We start from the raw sequence: 24,668 nt of genomic DNA, 5'->3' as shown, positions 1-24,668 counted from the left end.
AATCTTCAGAAGTCCATACAACAACGAACTTTATCAACTTTATAAGGAAGCACCCTTGTCAGACTTCATTAGAATACAAAGATTGCAATCGGCCGGACATGTGATAAGAATGGATAGGCTACCAAAAAGAGCACTGAATGCTAGAATGCAGGGAAAGATACCGGTTGGAAAGCCAAGAAAGCGCTGGGAAGACACAGTAAACAGCGACGCACAAGCCCTTTTAGGAGTCCGTGTATGGAGAAGAGCAGCCAGAGGCAAGCAAGGGTAGAGGCAAAAAATAAAGGAGGCCAAGGCTCAATTTGGGCTGTAGTGCCGTAGAAGAAGAAGAAGATCATATTATGAACGAAATGGTGTTGCACAGAATGGGAAGAGACAGAGAACTTTTGACTACCATTAAAAGGAGAAAAACCGCATATTTCGGGCACATACTTAGAAATGGTAAGTGCGAGTTGTTACAGCTATTCCAGTTGGTGTATGGCGGAATTTAATTAAAACGAATGTAATAAAACGACAAAAGAATAATGTGTACAACGAACGGTAATCTGTTTATTTATTTTGTGTGAACAAGTGGTGTGTTGTTGACCTATCGACAATCGAAGGGTGTGTGTCGTGCAGACGCCGGTAGTAGACTGGCCGGGTCGAACGAAACCCCACTGTTATGTCAAATAATTTGCGGTTTCTTAGATAAACTAGCGAAAGCCATAAATTGAGAAACTTTATGGATTTCAAGAATGTTGACATAACGAGGCTGGGGACATCGTAATCCATTAAGAAGTGTTTCTTTGAAAGAAACATTAATCTTATACAATCTGTTTAACGTTTCGCTTAACATCTGCTTTGTATTTACATGTGAATTTATATGACACATATTAGGTATTTCGTTTTGCGAAAAGTTATTAAAAATAAAAATTAAAATTAGCAGAAAATAGTAATTACAGCGTAATGCTATTCAGCTTATTATGAAGGCTAAATTAATCAAAGGAAATATCCTGCTAGACGACAAATATCCTGACTGAAAAACATTCTCGACTGGACCAGGTTTAAACACTCAGACGCTTTTCAGAAAAGCAGGAGGTAGAGACGAATTTGCAATGGTTATATTCAAACTTCATTAGTGGAGTCGGCACTAGAATAAGAATAGTCTCTTTCATTGTGTCTTTCTGAACTAAACAATTTTATCGCTCGTAACCCTTAGGTTCTAATCCCCCAATTGTTAATTACATTTTTAACATCGTTTAACATATCAAATAAGCTGTTTCTTACCTTCCATTAATATGTGTTCACTAGGCAATTGTTCAACTTTTTTATACAACTGCTCATAACGCTCAATTTCTTCTTTAAATTGATCAATCGTAGGAGGAGTCTCTTTAATCGCATGGGGATTATTTTCATCATTCATTTGTTCTTGTTCTTCAATTGTCAACGGTCTAGCATAGAGAAGAAACTCCCGCAAGTACTGATTTCTATCTATTTCCCACAAATGCGTGTATTGGTTAAAAGTCTTTAGGTAATCTATGGCTGCTTCCATTCCAAGCACTATCCTGCCGCAAAAATCTACATTTTTAAATTCAAGATCTTCGTTGTCCCTTGCTATCTCATAGAAACTTTCGGTATCATCGGGATCTACTCTTATCAGATAATTTCCCATTCCAAATATGTCTTCAATGATTGACTCCATGTTACTCAGAAAATTTTTCGGATCGGTTATATGTGCAGAAGGAACATAAACAATAATTTGGTCGCGGAGTTCCATCAATAATTCTAAAAATGGTGTCGTAGCTGTAGGTGAATCCCCGGTTTCTAGTAGAAAGAGTAATAGATTTAAGTTAATAGCTGACAAGAGTTTATTCTTTATCATATTATCGATATCTTTCAAATAAGGCTCCCATAACATCTGTTTCTTAAACCGTAACTCTTTAAGTGCCTCAATTCTATTTGCTTCTTCTTGTTCTCTTGCAATTTCTGAATCTGTCTTTTTAGGGGGTGGTGGTGGTTTTGCTTTGGCTTTTGGTTTGGGTGTTACTTCTTTTTTGCCTTTTTTCTCAGGCTGAACAACAGGTTCTTCCGGTGCTAGGGACTCTTCTTCTTCATCTTCCGCCAAAATCTCCTCTGGTTCCAAATTACAGAGTAAAAAGTAATTTTCTCTTAGAGCCTGTTCTAGCTGTAAGCTGCATTGAGTTATTTGGTCGTAACGTTTTTGACAACGCTCTGCTCTTTCGTCGATGCACAGCAAATTTTCTTTCTTGCCGTCTTTACGTTCGTATAGAGGCTTGGTGGACCATTCTGTAATGGCAGCCATAAGATTAGTTATGTTCAATTGTGCTTTTTTCACACGATCTGTAAGCTGCTTAGTAGACTCATACACTTGTCTGACAATACCTGGATCTGTAAAAAATAAAAAATGGGGTTAACAAATATGAAGATATTATAAAACTCAGATTTGTGCAAATGTAGTCAAATTAAAAAACCTCAATATCAACAATAACAATAAGCGGTTGGCAAAAATGTAATTGTAGGAGAGCCCAAGCGGGGATTTTTGCAGTTACTCGAGGGCATCACATTGTGACATATGGAGAAACATTGTACCCTGTAAATGTACCCCTATCATATATTGACTCTTAATACAGGGAAATTCGTTAAGGGGGGCCCGAAAAAAAATCTATTCTTAGAAAAACTCGAAATCGTCAGATTAAGATAAGGTAAGTTAAGTGAATGCAGAACAGTGTATATTTCAAAAATCTGACGGTTTGAGCGGAGCGTAAGGAAATGGGTGTGTCACAAAGTTGTACAAGAAAAAAGCGAATATTTCGAGAAATAAATGTCAGATCGAAAAGCTAAAAAATATGTCTACAATATTTTTTTAAAATCTATCGAATGATACCAAACACGACCCCCGCGGAGAGTGGCGGGGGGTAAATTTAAAATTTTAAATAGGAGCTCCGCGATATTTCGCGAAATAAACATCAGATCGAAGAATGACACCATCGGATGACATAAGAGTGCATTATTTACATACAAATAATTGCAGAATCCAAAAATTATGCTAAAATAGCACTTCCGTCAGTGGCGTAGAATTTGGGAAAGGTCAGTCATTCATTTTTCCCTGTCGTACGCCTCTGGTAGTAGCCAGAAACGATTATTTAGCATAATTTAGTAGGGTCTAGAGCACCTACACTTTCAGCCATGACACGGATATGTAAAATAGTTTTAAAAGTATTATATTTTTTTAAATAATTTATTCTTTATTTCAAAGTTTAAAAACTATTATTTGTACCAGGTACTTTAGAAATATTTTGACATATTATCCTTATCATACTTTTCAGAAAGTGTAGGAACTATAATGTAGCATATTATACCCTACTAAATTATGTTTCTGGCTACTACCAGAGGTCTACGACAGGGGAAAGTGAATGGCTGACCCTTCCCAAATTCTACGCCACTGACGGAACTGCTATTTTACATAAATTTTAGATTCTCCAATACTTTGTATGTAAATAATGAACTCTTCATTCGTAACGATAAAGTCATTAGTTTTCGAAGTTAAAATATCTTAAGTTAAAAATGAAACGGCACAGTTATTATTTATGGGTTAATGTATTTAACTTAACCCTTAGGCTCCTAGCGTTACATATGTAACTGTATGTAACGCAGAAACCGCTAAAATTTAAATTCGGGAAGTGATTCTAATTTTAACTAGATGGTGATGCAATACTTTCAAGGGACACTTATTTACTAGTTTTCAGCAGTTGGTTCGAGGATTTGATCTAACCTGTTTAAGTTTGGATAAGTATATTTTTACTATTCTTTTTTTATTATATTTTGTTTAAAGTGTTTTCAACTGAGAATAAATTAATGTCTTTTCTTATTGATAATATAAATTTTTAGAAATTTTATCCTGGTTTTGTAAAAAATGGCTTTAATTTTTGGTGTTACATAAGATATGTAACGCTAGGAACATATGGGAGCAAAAATCGGAACTTTTAGAATTATAACGTATCTTTTGCTCCAGAAAAGGGTTTTCTTTTTAAGAAGCGCTGAAGATGATTGATGCCGTTGAAATTTTAGACGCTGATGCTATAGGTACTGAACCCCCAGAATTGAATGTGCTTGCAGACGAAGAGTCTGGTGAGGAGGAATATAATGATTTTAACAGGCTGTCCGAGAGAAATCTTAGAGCACCTGTTGAACTTGTTTTACGAAATAGTGAAAGAGATCTCGAAATATAATAAGATGATATTGACTAGGCTCAGCCTTCTAGATCATCAGCAATAGCTAAAAAACTAGTGAAAGAAAAGTTGAAGTTGATCTTATGGACCAGAATGTAGCTCGATACAAAGTAGGAATTTGCTCTAAAAAATTATGGTGGTGTCTATTTACATTGATGCTGGACATAATGGACTATTTTCATTGATGCTGGACATAACTGGACATAATAGATCCTATGCCACAACTAGAATTTCGAAGGTATCTAGTAACATCGTATCTTACGAAATATGGTACCAAACCAAAGATGCAGGCAGGCCATCTTCGTACAAAGTAGTTGTAGATATAAAATATGATAAGATTGGTCGTCTCCTGAGCTATATTCCTGATAAGAAAAGGAGACGTTTTGCAAATGAATACTGTAGTTCATATGTGCGTACCATGTGTTGCAAGGGCAATGTGGGAGTGTGTATCAAGTCCAACATAGATTTTCATCTACAATAACTTGATTATGATTTTTCATTTATCTAGTTTTGTATTTGTTTGTTATTTTATTTTGAAATTTATCATCGAAAATATTTTAAATATTTTTGCTGCTATATCTTTCTAGCGTTACATATATGTAACGGCAATTTTCTAAAAAATCAAAAATAATTAAGAAAAAATGTATGTATTCTGTTTTAAACCCTTCTCCTTAATACATCAAAGTCAAAAAAAATAAAATTTTCTAAATATATTAAAATTCAGGATCTTAAGGGTTAAAATATCTCGAAAACTAATAACTTTATCGTTACGACGAATAAAGAGTATATTGTTTACATAGAAAGTATTCGAGAATCGAAAAATTGTACTAAAATTGTAATTCCGCCAGTGACATAGAATTTGGTAAGAGTCGACCATTCATTTTGCCTCATCGTACGCCACTGGTAGTAGCCAGAAACGTTTATGTAACATAATTTAGTGGGTGTACAGTGCCTACACTTGCTGCCAAATATGACAAGTATATGTCAAATGGTTTTTAATAACTAAAATCAAATGCAAACTAATGTGGTATACCTTTTTTGAGTAAAATATCCTTACCAATACCTTTTTTTATATCAAAATTATGTAGAGTGCGGGATAAAAAAAATTGAACGTACTAAATGAGCGCTTAAAGACGTATATGGCGCCTTCTGGGTAATATATAATTTTTGGTGGGGAATTTAGATTTCTCGTCCCAAAAAAACCCCATTTACCAGATTTCGTGTTGTTATCCCATGTCTGTCAGGAAATATTCAAAAATAAATAAAATAAAAGTTTAAATTTGACACCCTGTATTTCGGTTATTATCAACTTTCGTATTAAGGTATGTTAGCTTAAATCGGCCTATTTTAACTTCAGTAATCTAAGGTTAAGCTATGGCCCATTCTTTACCAAACACCCTGTATAATTATTATTATTATTAGAATTTGCTTACCATTAGTGTACCATGTATTTTCCTCGATCAAAACCATCAGACTGTTGTCTAATTCTGATAGTTCTTCTTCAATTAAATTAAACTCATTCTCAGTGGTATTTACTTTTAAATAATTATACCATTCCACAATGCGCCTAAGCATGGCTATAGTATCCAGAAGTATTTTAGTCAAATCAAATATCTCTATTGCCTCCTGAGGAATGTCAGGAATATCCTGTAACTTCATGTATCGCACTTCTCGTAAAATCGCCTCCAGCTCTGGATCAAAGTTTAGCTCTAGATGAAGATTAATATCCTTTACCAACTGGAATTTGGACATGCTAGTTTTAATCTGATCAGGGACGACGCTGCACCAAGCACTAAACACGTTTCTTTGGTCTCTATCCAAAATATCCAACATTTCGTTCAACTTCTGAAAAACGAATGCTGCTTGCTCAGACTGCACTATTTTGTCCTCTACTAATCGAAATTGACTAGCTGGAATTGAGATCCTTTGTCTAAGCTTGTTAATCCATAGTAAGGTACCCGCTACAGGAGGATAATATTTTTCCAGTGGTACTCCGTTTTCCTTACCATCATCATATAGTTGTTTTACTGTATCAAGTTCTTTATGGAACATATCGATAATAACTGGAAATTTAGCGGTTAATTCTTCTCCTATTAACGGTCTTTGTAGCAGTACTCCAGCTACGTTGATAAATTTAAATACCGCTTCCAGGTTATAGCAATCATCAAAGGCTTGAGAAAATATAGCTGCCAAACGTCTGTCTAGATCAGCACAACTGCTTTGAAAATTATGAGCATCACCTTAAATACAATAAATACATATCAAATGACAATGGCCAAAAATTGACTATATTCGCAACAGGGCTTTCCATTCACAGTCATTTGTTTCGAGCTTCTGTCACATGCCGTATGATCCGTGTATATTAATATTATACACAGATTATACAACATATGACAGAAGCTCGAAACAAATGGCAATCGATGAAAAGCCCTATTGAAAACAGGATAAGTACTCATTTCAGGAGAAAGAATATACAGGGTGTAACAAAAACGCAGGTCATAAATTAAATCACATATTCTGGGAACAAAACTAGTTCGATTGAACCTATCTTACCTTAGTATAAATGTGCACTTAAAAAAAGTTACAGCCCTTTGAAATTATAAAATGAAAATCGATTTTTTCCAATATGTATATCTAAAGCTGTTAGAAATTTTTTTATTGAAAATGGACATGTGGCATTTTTAAGGCAGGAATATCTTAAAAAAAAATCAAAGTGAAATTAGTGCACACCATAAAAATGTTATGGGGATTTTGTTCCCTTAAATCCCCCCAAACTTTTGTGTACGTTCCAATTAAATTATTATTGTGGTACCGTTAGTTAAACACAATGTTTTTAAAACTTTTTTGCCTCTTAGTATTCTTTCGAAAAGCCATTTTTTATCGAGATACGGCTTCTTTTTTAATATGTTTACATAAAAATTTTATGGGGGTTTTGTTCCTTTAAACCCCCCAAATGTTTGTGTGCGTTTAAATTAAACTATTATTGCGGTACCATTAGTTAAAAACATTGTTGTTAAAACTTTTTTGTCTCTTAGTATTTTTTCGATAAGCCACATTTTATTGAGATGTGGCTTCTTTTTTAATACGGTTCAAAATATACCTACCTAAAAATGTAAATTTTCATATTATTGCCAGGTCTCGATAATCGTACTTAACCATAATATACAAAATGTGGTGGATTTGACAAAATATTCAAAATATCTCGATAAAAACTGGTTTTTCGAAAAAGTACTCAGAGGCAAGAAAGTTTTAAAATTATTATGTTTAACTAAAGGTAGCACAATAATAATTTAATTGGGACGTGCACAAAAGTTTGGGGGGTTTAAGGGAACGAAACCCCCATAAATTTTTATGGGGTGCACAAATTTTTCTATAATTTATTTTTAAGATGTTCCTGCCATAAAATTGCCACATGTCCATTTTCAATAAAAAATCTCTAATAGTTTTCGATATATTGGAAAAAATCCATTTTCATTTTGTAATTGCAAACGGCTGTAACTTTTCTATGTGCACATTTGTATTAAGGTAATTTAGGTTCAATCGAACTATTTTAGGTCCCAAAAAATGTGGTTTAATTTATGACCTGTATTTTTGTTACACCCTGTATAGCCAAATAGACCACATCTTAATACAAGAGAAGTTTGCTAATCCAGAACAAATAAGGTCAAAACGTGCATAAGGGCAGTCGTAGATCATTTGTTTGTTAGAATTAATATGAGAGATGTAATAATTAGAAATCATTTGAAGACCTCCTAAATTTGAAGTAGTACAGGGTTACCAAAAGGATATACATAAAAGAAAGCTACGTCAAACAATATAGTGCTACGCTGAGTAACATACAACAAAAGTTCTTGAAAAGAACAAACACTATACTATACAGGCAGCAACGTCGAAGAACATATACCAAGAACAAGAAGATTTAGGAAAAACCACTGGTTCGGTGATGAATTTAGAACAGAGTTAAAAAAAATAGATTTATATAAATATATAAATAGAAATTTATGTGGAGAAGAATCTAGGAGAATATCAGAAAGGATTTCGCAAGGGAAGATCAACAACAGATCATATTTTTATGTTAAAACAAATCCTTATCAATTGTTTTGAATCCAGCATTTCAGAAAAAGTACATTTCATGTTTCACATTTCCACGATACAATAGACAGAAAAGAATTAACATAAGCGCTAAAGAAATTCTAAATACTAGAAAAAATAGTAAAATTGTTAAAAATGACAATAAGAAAATACATTTGTGACGAATTGTGATGTTAAATGTAATGGTACAGTCTCAGTGTAAAATGCAATGGCAAGTGCAAGTGAAAAAAGGTGTTCGCCAAGGAGACTCGTTATCTATCTTGCTATTTAATATAGTTCTTGAAAAAACTGTAAGGGATAGTGGGATAAATAGGTCCTGTACTCTTTTCTACAAAGAACAGCAATGCTTAGCGTACGCTGATGATGGATGTGGTTCTCAATGCAAGGGAATGGAAAAGAACTTGCAAATATAGCAAGATGACTAATTCGGGAAAGCTCTAAAATGGGACTGAAAGTTAATATTTTTTTTATTTTAAACACAGAGCGGTGCTTTGGATATTTACAACAGTCACAAAATATTAGACTAACGAGCAAAATTTCTTTATTGACCATTTTAAAAACAATATTTGTTGAGTTCTCTCCGATGGTATTCCTTAATTTTTTTTAAGTTTATATTAATATATTTAAATACATGTAAATCTCGAGAATCACGTTGGGCAGAATACATAGACGAACTGTTCGATGATAAAAGAGGGGACCTGGAACACATAGAACTTACGTTAGGAGAAATAGGTCCAGATATTACAAAAGAAGAAATAATCCACGCATTAAAAACAATGAAGAACGAAAAAATTCCAGTACCTGACATGCTTCCTATCGACCTTCTAAACATTATAAATGAACATTATCTTGATGTTTTAGTGATACTCTTGAACAAAATTTATAGCTCAGGCACATTACCCAAAGAATGGTTAACGTCAATCTTTATTATTTGTCTCCCCAAAAAGAAAAACGCCAGAGAATGCGACTATCGCCCCATTAGCTTGATGTCCCATGTGCTAAAGTTGCTATTGAAAGTCATCCATAACCGAATATATCATAAACTGGATATATTTTTCACTTAACATACTTAGGACAGGACACGTTACAATTAAAGAGGTTCTGAGAAAGATGAATAAAGAAATGGAAATCTTAAATACCATCAAAACAAGAAAATTAAAATATCCCGGACATATTACAATATATAATTCAAGGAAAAAGAAGCATAGAAAGAATATCGTGTCTGCGCAACATGAGACAATGATACGGATGTACAGCCGGTTCCTAAAAAAACTGATACGACTCTTAGTAAGATTTGATCATGTTGAGCAGTGTATTTGATTGATCTGACATTATATTTATTCTGACATACAAATAATACAATAAACAAACAACAAACAACTGATTACATATTATGTTAATTCATAAATTGTACTAATTATTAAGGTCTAAATGTTTATATTATTTTAAATCTATCTAAACTTTTATAATAACTATCTAAATGATAGGTTTTACATCAAATAGATCACATAATTATTGTAAACGTGGATTATACAACAAAACAAATTAATATTCAATTCAGCCCTGTAACTTATTAAAATAAATATTATAGAAGTTTTCTGGGACTTTCAGCCCTCGGTAATAATGTAGTCTTTCATTCTGAGTTTAAATTTTTCAAAAATATTTATTAGTTTTCTCAGGATTCGAAGAAAATGAATACAATTAAAATACATTGAGAATTTTGACATGCGTCACAATTTTGCATTAACTCAATGTAAAATTCTAAACTGTTAAATTCCAGCTTCCCTAATTATTTGACATCAAAAGACATTAGAAACTATTTGTAGAGGATTGAAATCTGTATTGAAAACAACTGTTAAAATTGGTCTACGTAATTAAACATATTCCAAAATTTTGTAAAAATGTAATACATTTCAGTTTTCAGCCCAAACTTAGGCCACACACAATGCAATAAAGTTCACATTTTTGAACTGTCAATATTTTTATTTTATCATCTATTGTTTAAAAACAATACAGTTGATAAGATACTCTCAGTTGCGGAGAAAGTATTAATAATAAAGATTAATAATAAAGTCTAATAACCGTGGAACGGAATAAGCTATCTGACAAATTTTAAGATTTGGCAGTGACATTGACAGTATGTAAATATTAAGTATTTATCCTTCAAAATACACTGCTCAATTTTCTACAAAATACGCTTCAAGAGTCGTATCAGTTTTTTTTGGAACCAGGTGTACATCAAATAAATTTTTAGAGCATCCGTCTCTAAAATCCGAATAGCAATGATGATTGCCGACCTCCGTCGCGGAGATGGCACTTAAAGGAGAAGAAATCTCGAGAAATATAGAAATAAATACCAGGGGTTCTTTTCAATTAGAAGTGGAGGATGAATTAGTTATTAGGGAGTTTTTGTTGCTACGTAACGTACGCATCTTCGTATATGTAAAGCAACTAACGTGTCGTAGAGGATGAATGTTAAAATAGGTAGTTTTTGTAACTGCCTTAACGTAACGTAAAGCAAATCGTAAAGTCACTTTTAAATTCCGTTGACATTCAAAAAAATAAAACAATGTTCACACAATATACAATTAATATACAAATGTATAAAAAGATAAATGAATGATGAAATTGTATGGTTTTAATTGCTTCTATTTAAATATAAAAATATTATTTTTCCTTAGGTTAAATTTTTTTTATTTTTGTTTATACCTACTTTTTAGTTGTAAATTATTGTATACCTACATCAGAATTCCAGTAGGTATAATGTAAATAGTGTGGTAATATTTATTTGAAAATTTTACTGAAACTAGGTCATTTGTTTATCTAGTTATTAATTGTGGTGATCACTGTATTTCTTAAATTACCGTAAACATGGCCTACTTTGCCCAGTGGGTTCAACTTTGCCCACTGTAAGGGTTATAATATTTGTAAAAAAAAAATACTTGGCAACATAACAAAGTACCACAGACGTTTACGCGCGCACTAAGAAACTTGCATAAATCCAAACAGTGTAATCTAACCTGTGTGAGTGAAGTGTAATGCTTGTAATAAGGTAAGAAATTTGAACACGTGTTTGTAGTTTTTTTAGGGTAAAAGCTAAGCACTGCTGGGTATACACCAGTAGGAATATTAACTAAATATTTGTTTATACGCCTTATTTAGTATTGTTTTAACTGAATTTGAGATGAAACGTTTATCAGGGATTACATGTTTCTCCTTTATAAAATAAAATCCAAGTGGGCAATGTTGTCCTGTCATTTGTCATTAATTTTTTATTTTTTTATATAAAATGTTTTAGGGGCATTTAAAAGGAAACGGAGGTGTGCTTTTGAGTTTAACGCCACAAAGTATTAATTTTTACGTAAAACAGCATGTCAGTATTTACCTAATTGTTTTTTTTTTCGTTCAAGGACCAATCAAAATTCCAAGAAAAAGCAGAAAAAAATTGGGAGCAAGGCAGTATGTAAACTACTCTGAAACCATGCTTGAACGAGCTGTGGAAGCAGTGAGAGGAGGTTTAAGTTCCCGTTAGGCAGAAGAACGTTTTAAAGTGCCACGCCGAACTATTCTGAATAAAATTAAACGAACGCATGTTTCCTCCATTGGTCATCCCCTTACACTCACTAAAATAGAAGAACGTCATTTAGTGGATGTTGCAAGTGCAGAATATGGTGCTCCTTGATGCATCAACTTTCCAAGAATGGTTTTTTAAAGTTGTTTTACCTTGGTCAAAACGGGATAACAGCACAAAGGTTTTGATTGGGGACAACTTGTCCTCACATTTGAATATTTTGATAATAAGGGCTTGTCAAAGGGCAAATATAAGGTTTGTATTTTTGCCACCTAATTCTACAGGGCTTACACAACCACTTGATGTTGGATTTTTCCGGCCTTTAAAAAGAGCCTGGAAAAAGATCCTTACTGATTTAAAAACTAGTCAACCTAACTTAAATTCAGTTGAAAAAACCATCTTTCCTCAATTGCTAACAAAACTAATAGACGTGATTGAACCAAATTTTCAAAAAAATCTTCAAAGTTCATTTCGTGCAACTGGAATTTGTCCCTTTGGCCCACATGAAGTGCTAAAAAAGATGCCAAATGAGAGATTTGCCAAAAGAGTAAGTTCTGAAATTGATATGATAATGCATTATTAAATTTTTTTACAACAAAAAAAAAAGAAAGGGAATACCATTAAAAAACGAAAGAAAAAGTTGCTTAATACCCGGTAAATCAGTTCAATTTGAAGAAATTGGTCAGAATCAGGAGACGAGTGACAACGAAAATTTAGCAGAAGAAATGAGAATGACTAACAGTGACGATGATATTGGTGTGGAGGCAGATCAATTACATGAAGAAGAGCAGGATGAAATGGTTGAAAATATCGAGTCTGATGAAAACATCGAAGTAGATGGAAATAATCTAAAAATTGGTACTTTTGTGGTGGTCCAATTTCTTACAAAAAAAAACCGTTAAACATTTCATCGGAATTATAGTAGTAATAAACGACGACAATACATACTGCACCGTAAAATTTTTAAGAAAAAATATAAATGGTTTTTTTATCCAAACATATTAAACATATCGGACGTCAATTTTGAAGGCATTATAAAAATATTAAAGGAATCTTCCAAAAGTAGAAGAGGATATTTTTCTTTTAAAGAAAATTTAAGTTTTTTTCAGTTATAGTTTGTCGTATTTTTTTTTAATAAAAGTGTAATATTTTTTTCTATTTTTATTATAAAAGTGTAATAATTTTTTTTCTAATTTTTTAATAAATGTTTCTCCGAAATTAAAGAAAGCTCAGAAAATAGAGCTTTTTGTTGTAGTTTTTATTAAAAAATTAAATTCAAAACGTATATCGTGGGAATAGTAGACAAATTAAAACGTATGCCATGGGCAAAGTAGTCCTATTACGTTTTAATTTTGCCCTACAGTGAATTTAAAATAGGTGGGCAATGTTGAACTTTTCCGGGGCAACTTTGCCCACCTTGTATTTATATTTTTTTCTCGGCTGTGTTACAGATTTTTATAAAAAATGATAAGAACATTCTCGGTTAATATTTCGAGGGTTCTCAAAATAATTTTTGTATTTATTTATATGTGCTAAAAAAAGAAATATTTAAATAAAACTGAAATTTGCTGGGCAAAGTAGGCCATGTGTACGGTAATACAAGATTTGTTTGTTTTGCTTTATTAATAGACAACTTAAAAACAATAAAATTTTAAATCTATTACGAAGTTCCAATTTCCAATTACAAACAGAATAATTTTACTCAAATAGACTAAACCAATAACCAATATAACCTTAAAATGTTTATAAACGGGTAGTACGCTGATGAAATGTTCATTTGGTAGGTAATCGGGCAAGATCCTCGTGTGCATTCGGTGACTTTCGGCTCGATAGGGATGCGTATGAACCTAACGTACCAGCCCGTAACCTTAGGTAATACGTATCGCGATACGGGAGTTCAACCATTAATGCGCAAGCGTATATGTCAAAAAGATGCGTTACGTTTACGTATTTGTGTGCACAAAAACTCCCTATTGAATTGTAGAAGGTGCACGATTGTATGTATTTATTAGGTACCCTTATTCAGTGGCGTAGCTGTCAGGCCCGCAGGGCCCGCAAGGCGGGGGGCCCCGACGTTAGGAAGGGCTCCTTAAAGCCTTCAAGCCTAATACTTCTAATATCTTTAGATTGGGGACCAAAACATATTTTCCTAATAAGCATCAAAATAGGGAATTTGGAAGGAAATAATGAAGCGGGTAATTGACGTAACTCTTACTGTTTTAGGGTGCAATTTAGAGTTACGTACTTTCGTGAACATGTTGGTATATGAAAGTGAATCCCAAATTTTGTCGGTGGTTCTTTTACTAGCTAAATATGATCTTGTTTTAGCTAAATTAATCGATAAAAACAATAATTTAAAAAAATTACTTGGGCCCCCAAATACATAACGAAGTTATAAATTTGCTGGCTTAAAAAACTCAAAACAAATTGATTAATTTAAAAAAAATGTGTCTATTCAATAATTCTTGATACCACTCAAGATATTTCGAAGCGCGATCAGCTTAATTTTATTTTCCGGTATGAAACTTGCGATGAAAATAATTTATCTTCTAAAGCAGAAGTTGTTTAAAGTTTTTTGGGATTTATTCGTATGTTAGACCAAAGTGCAGAAGGTCTTGTAAATGAAATTTTAAAATATATACAATCAAAACTCCGTTCCGTACACAACCTGAACCTAGTGTTGAATGATGCCATTGCTGGTGTACAGGAGTTGGTTTTTTAGGATATAATTAAAAGATTATGTTTTTTTAGTGCAAGTATTAAAAGATAGGATGTACTATTACTATCTATGTACTATTATGACTTATGACTTTGGATCCATCGCGTTTTCCACCACTTAAAAGGTTATGTGAAACCCGGTGGTCATCCAGACATGATGCTGTCATGGCTTTGCGTCGAGCTTTCCAACAAGTAATGAAATCTTTAACGAAAATTTCATTGCTATCTAAAAAACGATGAAAAATTATAAGTTAATGAATAATTGAGCGAATGAATAATTTTGAATTAATAGAGCTTATTAATAATTTTGAATTTGTCGTTAACATTACCTACTATTTAATCTAAAATACTTAACATTATTAATCTAACATCAACACTTTTGCAATCTGAAACGGCAAAGTTAACGGTCGCCCTTCAACTTTTTGAAAAACTCTTGATAATATTCTAGAAATGAGAAATTTGTTTTCCGAAACTTTAGCAAAAGCAGTAGGAATAGCAGAATTGTGGGGTATTATACCGGAATTGAAAAATAAACGGATAAAACGAATAAAACAATTTTACGATGAGCTCAGCTGCGACTAAAAAATAACTTTAGCCAAAAAAGTTTTGTAGTTAATGTTTTCAATGTAAATTTAGATATAATATTGCAACAACTTACTAATAGATTTGTCGGATTAAGATATATGTATAATAGGTTTTCATGTCTATTCCCAAAAAATCTATTAACACTAACTGATGAAGACTTATTAAAGAAAGGCCAAATATTATCAGTTACACATATTTTAGTAATTACACTGTTATTAGTTATCGTTATGTTTATAATACGGGGGCCCACAAAAATTGTCGCGGGGGGGGCGCAATCTTCAGCTACGCCACTGCCCTTATTGACCATACATCTAAGGAAGAAACTGAAATAGACCTAAGACTGACCAAGAGCAACATATGTGCTGGGGCCATGAACAAAATAATTAAGGCCAAAGATATATTATTTCGTAATATAAAAATAAGAGTGTACAAAACTATAATTATGAAGATCTACAATTAGTCCAGAAAGCCACTGCGCATCCGCTAGGAAAAATATTCTAATTCGGATTTTTTGCACAACCTTACTCAAAAAGGACCCCTTTTAACAAATTTGCATGTTGCCGGGATCAAAAGTTGGTCAAATTTTTTAAACGTTTTTTTTTTGTTTTTTTCCTAAAATTATTTTTTTTGCATGGAACAAAATTTTTTTAGGTTTTTTGGATCATTCCAAACAGAAAAGGTCTTTGGTGACTTTTCTCTAAAGTTGATAGTTTTTGACATATAAGCGATTAAAAATTTAAAAATTGCGAAATCGGCCATTTTTAACCCGTAAAAACTATGAGAAAAACTGAAATTTTGAATGTTGCCAAGATAGGTAGATATTCTTTAAACATCGATTGATTACATCCCGAAGAGTTTTTTGCAATACAATATTCAAAACTCCTTTGTTTTTTAATTGCTAATCAAGCGTGCGCGACACTATTTTCCACCGTTGCATGTGTATGCAGTATGGCGCAAATGAAAGGAATAAATTCGTTATTTCGTAAACCGGCGACTTTAAGGAAAAATCCCGAAACAGGTCGATTTTTATTTTTAAGTTATGATATTGTGACATATATGGTATACTAGTGACGTCATCCATCTGGGCGTGATGACGTAATGGATGATTTTTTTAAATGAGAATAGGGGTCGTGTGCTAGTTCATTTGAAAGGTGCTTCAATTCTCTATTCAGTAATATAAACATTTACATAATTATTTACACAGGGTGTCCAATAATTTAATTTTTTTGTCAATTTGCCAAATGATTTAATTTAATAAAAATTTTTTGGACACCCAGTATAAATAATTATGTACATGTTTATATTACTGAATACAGAATTAAAGAGCCTTTCAAATGAGCCAGCACACGACCCGTATTCTCATTTAAAAAAATCATCGATTACGTCATCACGCCCAGATGGATGACGTCACTAGTATACTATACATGCCACAATATCATAACCTAAAAATAAAAACCGACCTGTTTTGGGATTTTTCCTTAAAGTCACCGGTTTACGAAATAACGAATTTATTCCTTTCATTTGCACCATACTGTATACACATGCAACGGTGGAAAATAGTGTCGCGCACGCTTGATTGGCAATTAAAAAACAAAGGGGTTTTTGATATTGTACTGCAAAAATCTCTTCGGGATTTCATCAATCGATGTTTAAAGAATATCTACCTACCTTGGCAACATTCAAATTTTCAGTTTTTCACATAGTTTTTGAGGGTTAAAAATGGCCGATTTCGCAATTTTTCAATTTTTAATCGCTTATATGTCAAAAACTATCAACTTTAGAGAAAAGTCACTAAAGACCTTTTCTGTTTGGAATGATCCAAAAAACCTAAAAAAATTTTGTTCCATGCAAAAAAAATAATTTTAGGAAAGAAAAAAAACCTTTAAAAAATTTTTGACCAGCTTTTGGTCCTGGCAACATGCAAATTTGTTAAAAGGGGTCCTTTTTGAGTAAGGTTGTGCAAAAAATCCGAATTAGAATATTTTTCCTAGCGGATGCGCAGTGGCTTTCTGGACTAAATGCTGTACGCTGCCGAGATATGGACTATAAACAAAACCATACAGAGCAGATCAGAAGCATGAGAAATAAAGATAATTCGCAAAATGTTTGGTGGAAAAGTAGTAGAGAGAGAATGGAGAAGACGAACTAATGTAGAAGTGTGCCAATTGTATGATAACCTTTTAATAACAAAAGTAGTGAAAGAACATAAACTAGAATGGCTTGAACATCTAGAAAGAATTCAAGGTAATAGACAAGTCAAGAATATTGATAAGATAGTACCTAAAGGCAAAAAAAGTGGAAGACGAAGAAAAGAATGGAGAGATGTAGTGATGAAAGATGTCAGAGAGGTGGGAATCAGAGATTGGAAGCTGACTGTTAAGAACAAAAAACGATGGAAATTATCCATCCGGGGGTCTTATTCTCGAGCTAATTCGGAATATATGTCGAGCTAATGTCGAACAAAACTGTCCCAAGCAAGTATGAACGTCATGGATTACTTTTTTTGAACAACCAATAGAATTTCAATGACGAGAATTTGAAGACTTGAGACTGTCACAGTGACAAGTGCTTATATATTTTATATGTTTGTTTATTCAAATACTTCGAGATGAAAATCTCGAGTGGGTCACCACCGCTCGATGCTTATCATCCGACATAATATGTAGAACAAGGAATTTCGAGAATAGCAATCTTGATTTTCTGCACTTGCAGAACTTTAACAATCTCAAATGATAGAGCACTTGAGTGTGACATTTTTGTTCGGCATTCGTCACGGTCGATATATCTCGAATGAGCTCGAGAATAAGACCCCAGCAATGAGATTACAAGGTATGTTAATTCTATGCATACATACCTAAAATACCGTCATCTTTTAGATCTAATACTTCATAGGTTATATTATTGAATAAATTATACAACTTATTAAAGTCGTCAAATACTTCTTCGACTTTTTGACTTAATAATCTGCCTTTAATGCCACCTATTTCAACTTTTTCAAGCTTACTGAACTCTAATTGAGTCCCCAAAATGTCCTTTAATATTTTTAAACGTTCCGTAAAGTCGAGAAGCCGTTGGAATACCACCCTTCTATGAAAGTTCCAACTTTTTCTAACAATCGGTTCTTCAGTACGAAGCGAGTCTGGTATGGTATCGTAATACGAATCCAAATTTTCTCTAACGTACTCAAAAGAATCCATAAACTGTTTAATAAGCTCGATACTAGTCACTATTTTTCTATATATATCTTCAGTATCGCCTTGAAATATATTATCGGGGTCCAAAGCTACCTCAGCTGACGCAATTATCATATTGGAAATCATTTTAAGCAAGTTAATTATTCTGTCATTTGTAGAATAGTATCTTGAATTTGCCCAGATTAATCCAACGCAATGTAATAGTGAATTTATATGACCAGCTATCTCAAAGAAATCTTCTTCAAAATTTCCGATATGTGGTTGAAGACACTTAAGATACATGCTTATATCTCTTGCTTCAACAAGAGCCGCTACGATATTTTTATAGAGCGTTTTAAACATGGTTAAACAAGAACTGTTTGTTAGTTCTAAAAATTCCCCAGCTTTTTGTACCCTTAAGTCAGTCAGCTGGTCATAAATTGACTGTAGATTCTTTTTTCTGGAATTCCAAAAGTTAATTTCGTTAGTGGGAGTGGGATTAGCGCCATCAGCAAAGACTATAGATGATGATTGATTTAAAACTTCATTACATACTGTTGACCACTTCATTACTGCATTTTCCAATGCATTTTTTAGGACAAAATCCACTTCTTCACCGTTGGTTTCATGCAACCCAAGAACTGCTTCGAATACATTTCTCATTTCTGAAGGAATCGGTAAGATGGTTATGCTTTTCATTGCTCCCGTTACCTAAAAATAAAATAAAATTGAAAACAAATTGAAGCAGATGTCGCTATGACACCTAGATCATTTCGTTAGTTGCAATGCGAGGCTAGTCATCTGATTATTTAAATTTGGTTTAGAGATAGCAACATACACATTTTCTGAGGATTTGAAACCGTTCGGTAAAGGCGGGTTCTCACTTGTCAGTTTCGCTGACACAGCATAACTGATTCAGTGATACTGAACAAATAATTAACATGAGAACACTTTTTCATTTTAAATGATCCGTACATTCATACTTTCAGTTAAAGTGAAATCCAGGTCTACCTTTTATCAGTTTTGACTGATCATGATCGCATAATAAATAACCCAGTCGAGATAGCATTTGACCTTGCATTACGAGCTTCCCCAAATTTTATTTTTCTAATATTTAGGAAGGGTCAATGTTAGTATAAATTTAAAATCTCGACTGAATTCCACCGTTGCGTCAGCGGCCAACTTGATTTTAAACGAGAACCATTTTTGCTCAATATCTCCGCCATTTTCAACTTTTCGACAAAAAGTGTAGAAACTGAAATTGTTGAAAATGCGACTTTTTATCATTTCGTTGATTATAATTTTTTTGGTGTGGTCGATATTTTCCGAGTTATGGGGGGGAAATAGTGACAGAGCATAATTATTGAATTATTGAATTATCTCGCTTATATCTCTGTACTCAGAGCACATTTTTGAAGAGGCTCTAAAAGATATTGATGAAGGCATCTCAATAAATGGAGTCAAGCTCAGTAACCTGCGATATGCAGATGATACAATAGTGTTTTCCAATACCATAGAAGGGCTGCAAAACTTAATGAATAAAATAACTGAAACCAGTAGAACATATTATATGGACTAGATATAAACACCAGCAAAACCAAGCTAATGATCATCAGCAAGCAAAACATAACTGGAGTAAATCTGTATGTGAACCAAATGAGAATTGAAAGTGTCTCACAATACAACTATTTGAGCACTATAATCAATGAGTCGTGGGACAATACTCAAGAGATTAAATGTCGCACCGGAAAGGCAAAGAGTGCATTCTTGACTATGAGTTCTGTGTTCAAGAGCCATGATATCACTCTAAAAACAAAAATAAGGTTCCTTAAATGTTACGTGTACTCAGTGCTTCTATACGGAGTAGAAACGTGGACCTTGAAGGCGGAAAATCTATCGAGACTTCAAGCTTTTGAGCTATGGTTGTACAGAAGGATCCTGAAGATACCATGGACAGACAAAGTCACCAATGAAGAAGTACTACGGAGGTTGAACACAACCGCAGATTTAGTCAACATCGTGAAGGGCCGTAAGCTGCAGTACTTAGGGCATATAATGAGAAATCAAGGCAGATACGAGCTACTCCAGTGCATTTTACAAGGTAAAATTGAAGGAAAAAGGGCCCCAGGACGAAGAAGAATATCCTGGCTTGCTAACCTAAGAGCATGGTATAGAAAGACCTCAACACAACTATTCCGTATAGCAACTAACAAAGTCATCATAGCCAGAATGATCGCCAACGTTCGGAACGGACAGGCACCCTAAGAAGAAGATCTCGCTTATTACACTGGTCAACATGGAAAAATGAACAGACACTCTGATGGGTGTTCTTTACTAATTTTGGGTCGCTGAACTCGAATATGACCTCCGTTTTTTTCCATCACCCTCCATTTTTCCGCTCCCCCCTATTCTTGCCAAAATAGTGGTGAAATAGGTAAATTTCGTTTAATTTGCTCATTTCGCCGCGATAAATGCCAACTTATAGATTAAAATTACAGTAAAATAATAATTAAGATTATGCCCAACGATAAACATAATTGGGGATCCGAGGGGGCGAAAGAAGGGGAAGAAAGGGGTATTTTTCTGAAAAAAACGTGAAAAATCAGCATTTTTCAGTATTTTTTTTTTGAAAAAAAGCGACATTACAGGCTTTTTGCCATTTTTTACACCTTCCCACTACCCCTTTGCACCTTCCTATCTCTCTTTTTCACCCCCCCCCCCCTTCTCTCTTTTACACTACTTGAATTCGCAAGCAAGCACCTGTCAGTTGCAGTGAGCGTGTTGTTCGAGACAGACTGTCTCGAAGTTTTTAAAAGTGAGGTGTTTGCGTTTAGCACACGTGTTTTTTTTTCTGTGCTTCAAGTACATTTCTTTGTAAAGTTTTTGGAGTTACAATGCCGCGTTTTTGTAAGAATGATGTGAATTCTTTCTGTTATATTTGTGGAGAAGTAACTTTTAAGAATCAAAGGAGACCTTTAAATAGAGATGGTTCGAAAAGCTTATGAGCATTATTTCGGTTGCAAAGTCGGGGATCAAGACAAGCCATGGGCCCCAAAATTATGTTGCAATAGTTGTTACACTAATTTAAGTTCGTGGTTACGTGGGAAATCACGTCCGATGTCCTTCGCTGTACCAATGGTCTGGCGTGAGCCCACTTCTCATGCCGAGGACTGTTATTTTTGTATGACGAAAATATCTGGATTTTCGCGGAAATCGAAACGTACCATCACTTATCCGAATATCCCTTCGGCAATTAGACCCGTGGAACATAGTAATATGCTGCCTGTTCCCATACCATCCGTAAACTACACCCTAGATGATGAAGAATCAGCAACTGAACAGAATGCGTCACCACTGGAAGAGGAGACCTCACATGGGAGCCAAGATGGAGACTACACGCCTAACGGTTCGAACGAACCACAACTTTTTACTCAGGAGGAATTGAACGACTTAGTTCGCGATTTAGACCTGCCTAAAATAAAAGCTGAGCTTCTTGGTTCACGACTTCAGCAGAAAAATCTCCTGCAGAAAGATGTCAATATTACGTTTTTCAGAAAAAGAAATTCCGCCTCCATTTCTTTTTTCTCGCGAGATGATGATGATGACGATTTAATTAGCTGTAACAACATTGCAGGACTAATGACTGAGCTAAAAATACCATACGTATCTGAAAACTGGAGACTTTTCATTGATTCCTCAAAAACTAGTTTAAAAGCGGTTTTACTTAATAATGGAAATGATCTACCATCGGTCCCTGTTGCCTATGCAACCAGTATGAAGGAAACATATGACAATCTAAGAAAAATTTTGGAAAAAATTAGTTACGATCATCATCAATGGAATGTTTGTGCTGACCTCAAAGTAGTGGCAATATTAACTGGATTGCAAGCTGGATACACTAAATTTTGTTGCTTTCTTTGTGAATGGGACAGCCGTGCTAAAGATCAACATTATGTGCGAAAAGACTGGCCCCCTAGTAGACAAAAAAAATCATTATACCTCCACTTCACATTAAGCTGGGCCTTTTTAAACAATTCGTTAAGGCTCTAAATAGGGATGGTAAAGGATTCTTATACCTGAAGCAAAAATTTCCGCATATAAGTGATGCCAAAATCAAAGAAGGCGTATTTGTGGGACCCCAGATTAAACAGTTATTTGATGACGATGCTTTCTCCAACAGTTTGTGAAGAAAAGAGAAAAGAGCCTGGGAATCTTTTGTTTTTGTTTGTCGCAATTTTCTTGGAAACAAAAGGTCAGATGACTATCAACAACGAATTGATGAGCTACTTAAATCTTACAAGGCTTTAGGTTGCAATATATCATTGAAAGTCCATTTTCTCCACTCCCACCTGAGTTTTTTCCCGGAAAATTGTGGAGCCGTTTCGGACGAGCATGGTGAAAGATTTCATCAGCAGATTGCCCAAATGGAGAAGAGATACGCTGGAAAATGGAACCCTAGTATGTTGGCGGACTACTGTTGGACTCAAATTCGAGAAACACCGGAGGACGCTTACAAAAGGAGAAAAATTTCCAAGTAGATGCAGGTATGTTTTTTTTCAGACTTTTTGATTGCTTAGCCTTATGATTAATGTCAATACTTTTTCTCCCCCTCCACCTTGTCTAATCATATTTTTGTCATAATTCTCAGATACAATCAAAATCACATAAGAGTTTGTTTCAAATAAATAGGTAACTTGTTTTTTTTTGTACATCCATATTTGTTTCTTTTTTCTTGTTGAAGAACGAGGGGGCTTTAAGGGAGGAGGGTGAAAAAGAGAGATATGATGATGCAAGGCGGTTCAAGGGGGGTATTGGGAAGGTGTAAAAAATGGCAAAAGACCTGTAATGTCGCTTTTTTTCCAAAGAAAATACTGAAAAATGCTGATTTTTTACGTTTTTTTCAGAAAAATACCCCTTTTTTCGCCCCCTCGGATCCCCAATTATGTTTATCGTTGGGCATGATCTTAATCATTATTTTACTGTAATTTTAATCTATAAGTTGGCATTTATCGCGGCGAAATGAGCAAATTAAACGAAATTTACCTATTTCACCACTATTTTGGCAATAATAGGGGGGAGCGGAAAAATGGAGGGTGATGGAAAAAAACGGAGGTCATATTCGAGTTCAGCGACCCAAAATTAGTAAAGAACACCCATCAGAGTGTCTGTTCATTTTTTTTTTCAATTTTTTTTGTTGACCAGTGTTATTAGTTTTACAACAAATATGTACAGTTACGATCACTAAATAGTTTACACCTTAATTTTTATATTGTAATACTGTAAAATTGCAGTGTCGTACGGATTTCATAAATGTCAAAGTCAAAAAGTCAATGCTTGTCAAAAATTTCGCGAGTGTTGAAACATAAAATAACGATACCAAACTCCTCCAAAATGGTGATAATGAATTTGAATGGTGCACCAAAAGGCCTTTTAAAGGGCCTTCCTATTGGTCTCTTGCCTGTTGGCTTCGAATCCCTGGCTATACGTGCTATTCTCTCGCTGTCCATTCTGGTCACATGCTGATTCCACTCTCGTCGTCTCTGTCTTCCCCACCGTACTATATCTTGTATGTTACAGAGATCTCTTATTCTGTCGTTTGGTATTCTGTCTCAGGGTTTTCTCAGTTATTGACCTCAACGTTCTTATTTCTGATGTTCTCAGTATCCTCTTGGTTTCTGCAGTGTCACATCTTGTTTCTATCGCTTACGTCATGATCGGTCTTACACATGATTTGTATATGCGTACTTTCCCTTCCAGTCTCATATCTTTGTTTCTCCAGATGACATCCCTCAGACATCCTGACACGTAATTGGCTTTATTTTCTTGCTTTCGGACGCTCTCTTTAACATTTCCATAACTACATATTTCGAGTCACAGATATTGGAATCTCGAGACTTGTTCAATTAGTTCGTTGTTCATTACTAATTTGCATCTTATGGGTTCCCTTGACACTACCAGGGATTTTGTCTTGGCTGTTGATATTTTCATGTTGTAGTTCTTCGCCACTGTATTGAAAGTTTGTGCCATTCCCTGTAGGTTATCCTCGTTATCGGAGATTAAGATTGCGTCGTCGGCATAACAGAGGATTTTTATTTGTTTTTCCGCCATCTTATATCCTTTTCCAGTATCTTTAATGTTTTCTATGACTTTGTCCATGACTAAATTAAAAAGCAATGGGCTCAAGCTATCCCCTTGTCTGATTCCCGAGTTGATTTCTATTTCCGATGTTAGTTCATTTTCGACTTTTATTCTTGTTTTGTTCTTCGTATCAATGTCTTTAATTATCCTTATCATCTTGTTGGG

At 34.1% G+C, this 24,668-nt stretch overlaps 1 protein-coding gene across 1 annotated transcript in view; it reads right to left on the bottom strand.

Annotated features, from left to right (window-relative positions):
- LOC114326404 (dynein beta chain, ciliary-like) overlaps positions 1–24,668 on the bottom strand; it is a 328,677-nt gene that overhangs the window by 264,384 nt on the left and 39,625 nt on the right. Inside the window, exons 3-5 of the mRNA XM_028274767.2 lie at positions 18,047–19,076; positions 5,660–6,466; positions 1,264–2,385 (exon numbers count right to left, since the gene is read on the bottom strand). Of these exons, the coding sequence (XP_028130568.2) occupies positions 1,264–2,385; positions 5,660–6,466; positions 18,047–19,076 (2,959 nt within the window). The remainder of the gene's footprint in view (positions 1–1,263; positions 2,386–5,659; positions 6,467–18,046; positions 19,077–24,668) is intronic.

This window comes from Diabrotica virgifera, chromosome 4, assembly GCF_917563875.1.
Source record: "Diabrotica virgifera virgifera chromosome 4, PGI_DIABVI_V3a".
In the NCBI taxonomy this organism is placed as follows: domain Eukaryota; kingdom Metazoa; phylum Arthropoda; class Insecta; order Coleoptera; family Chrysomelidae; genus Diabrotica; species Diabrotica virgifera.
Note: the sequence above shows the minus strand (reverse complement) of the source record. Positions and strands in the feature narration are given on the sequence as shown.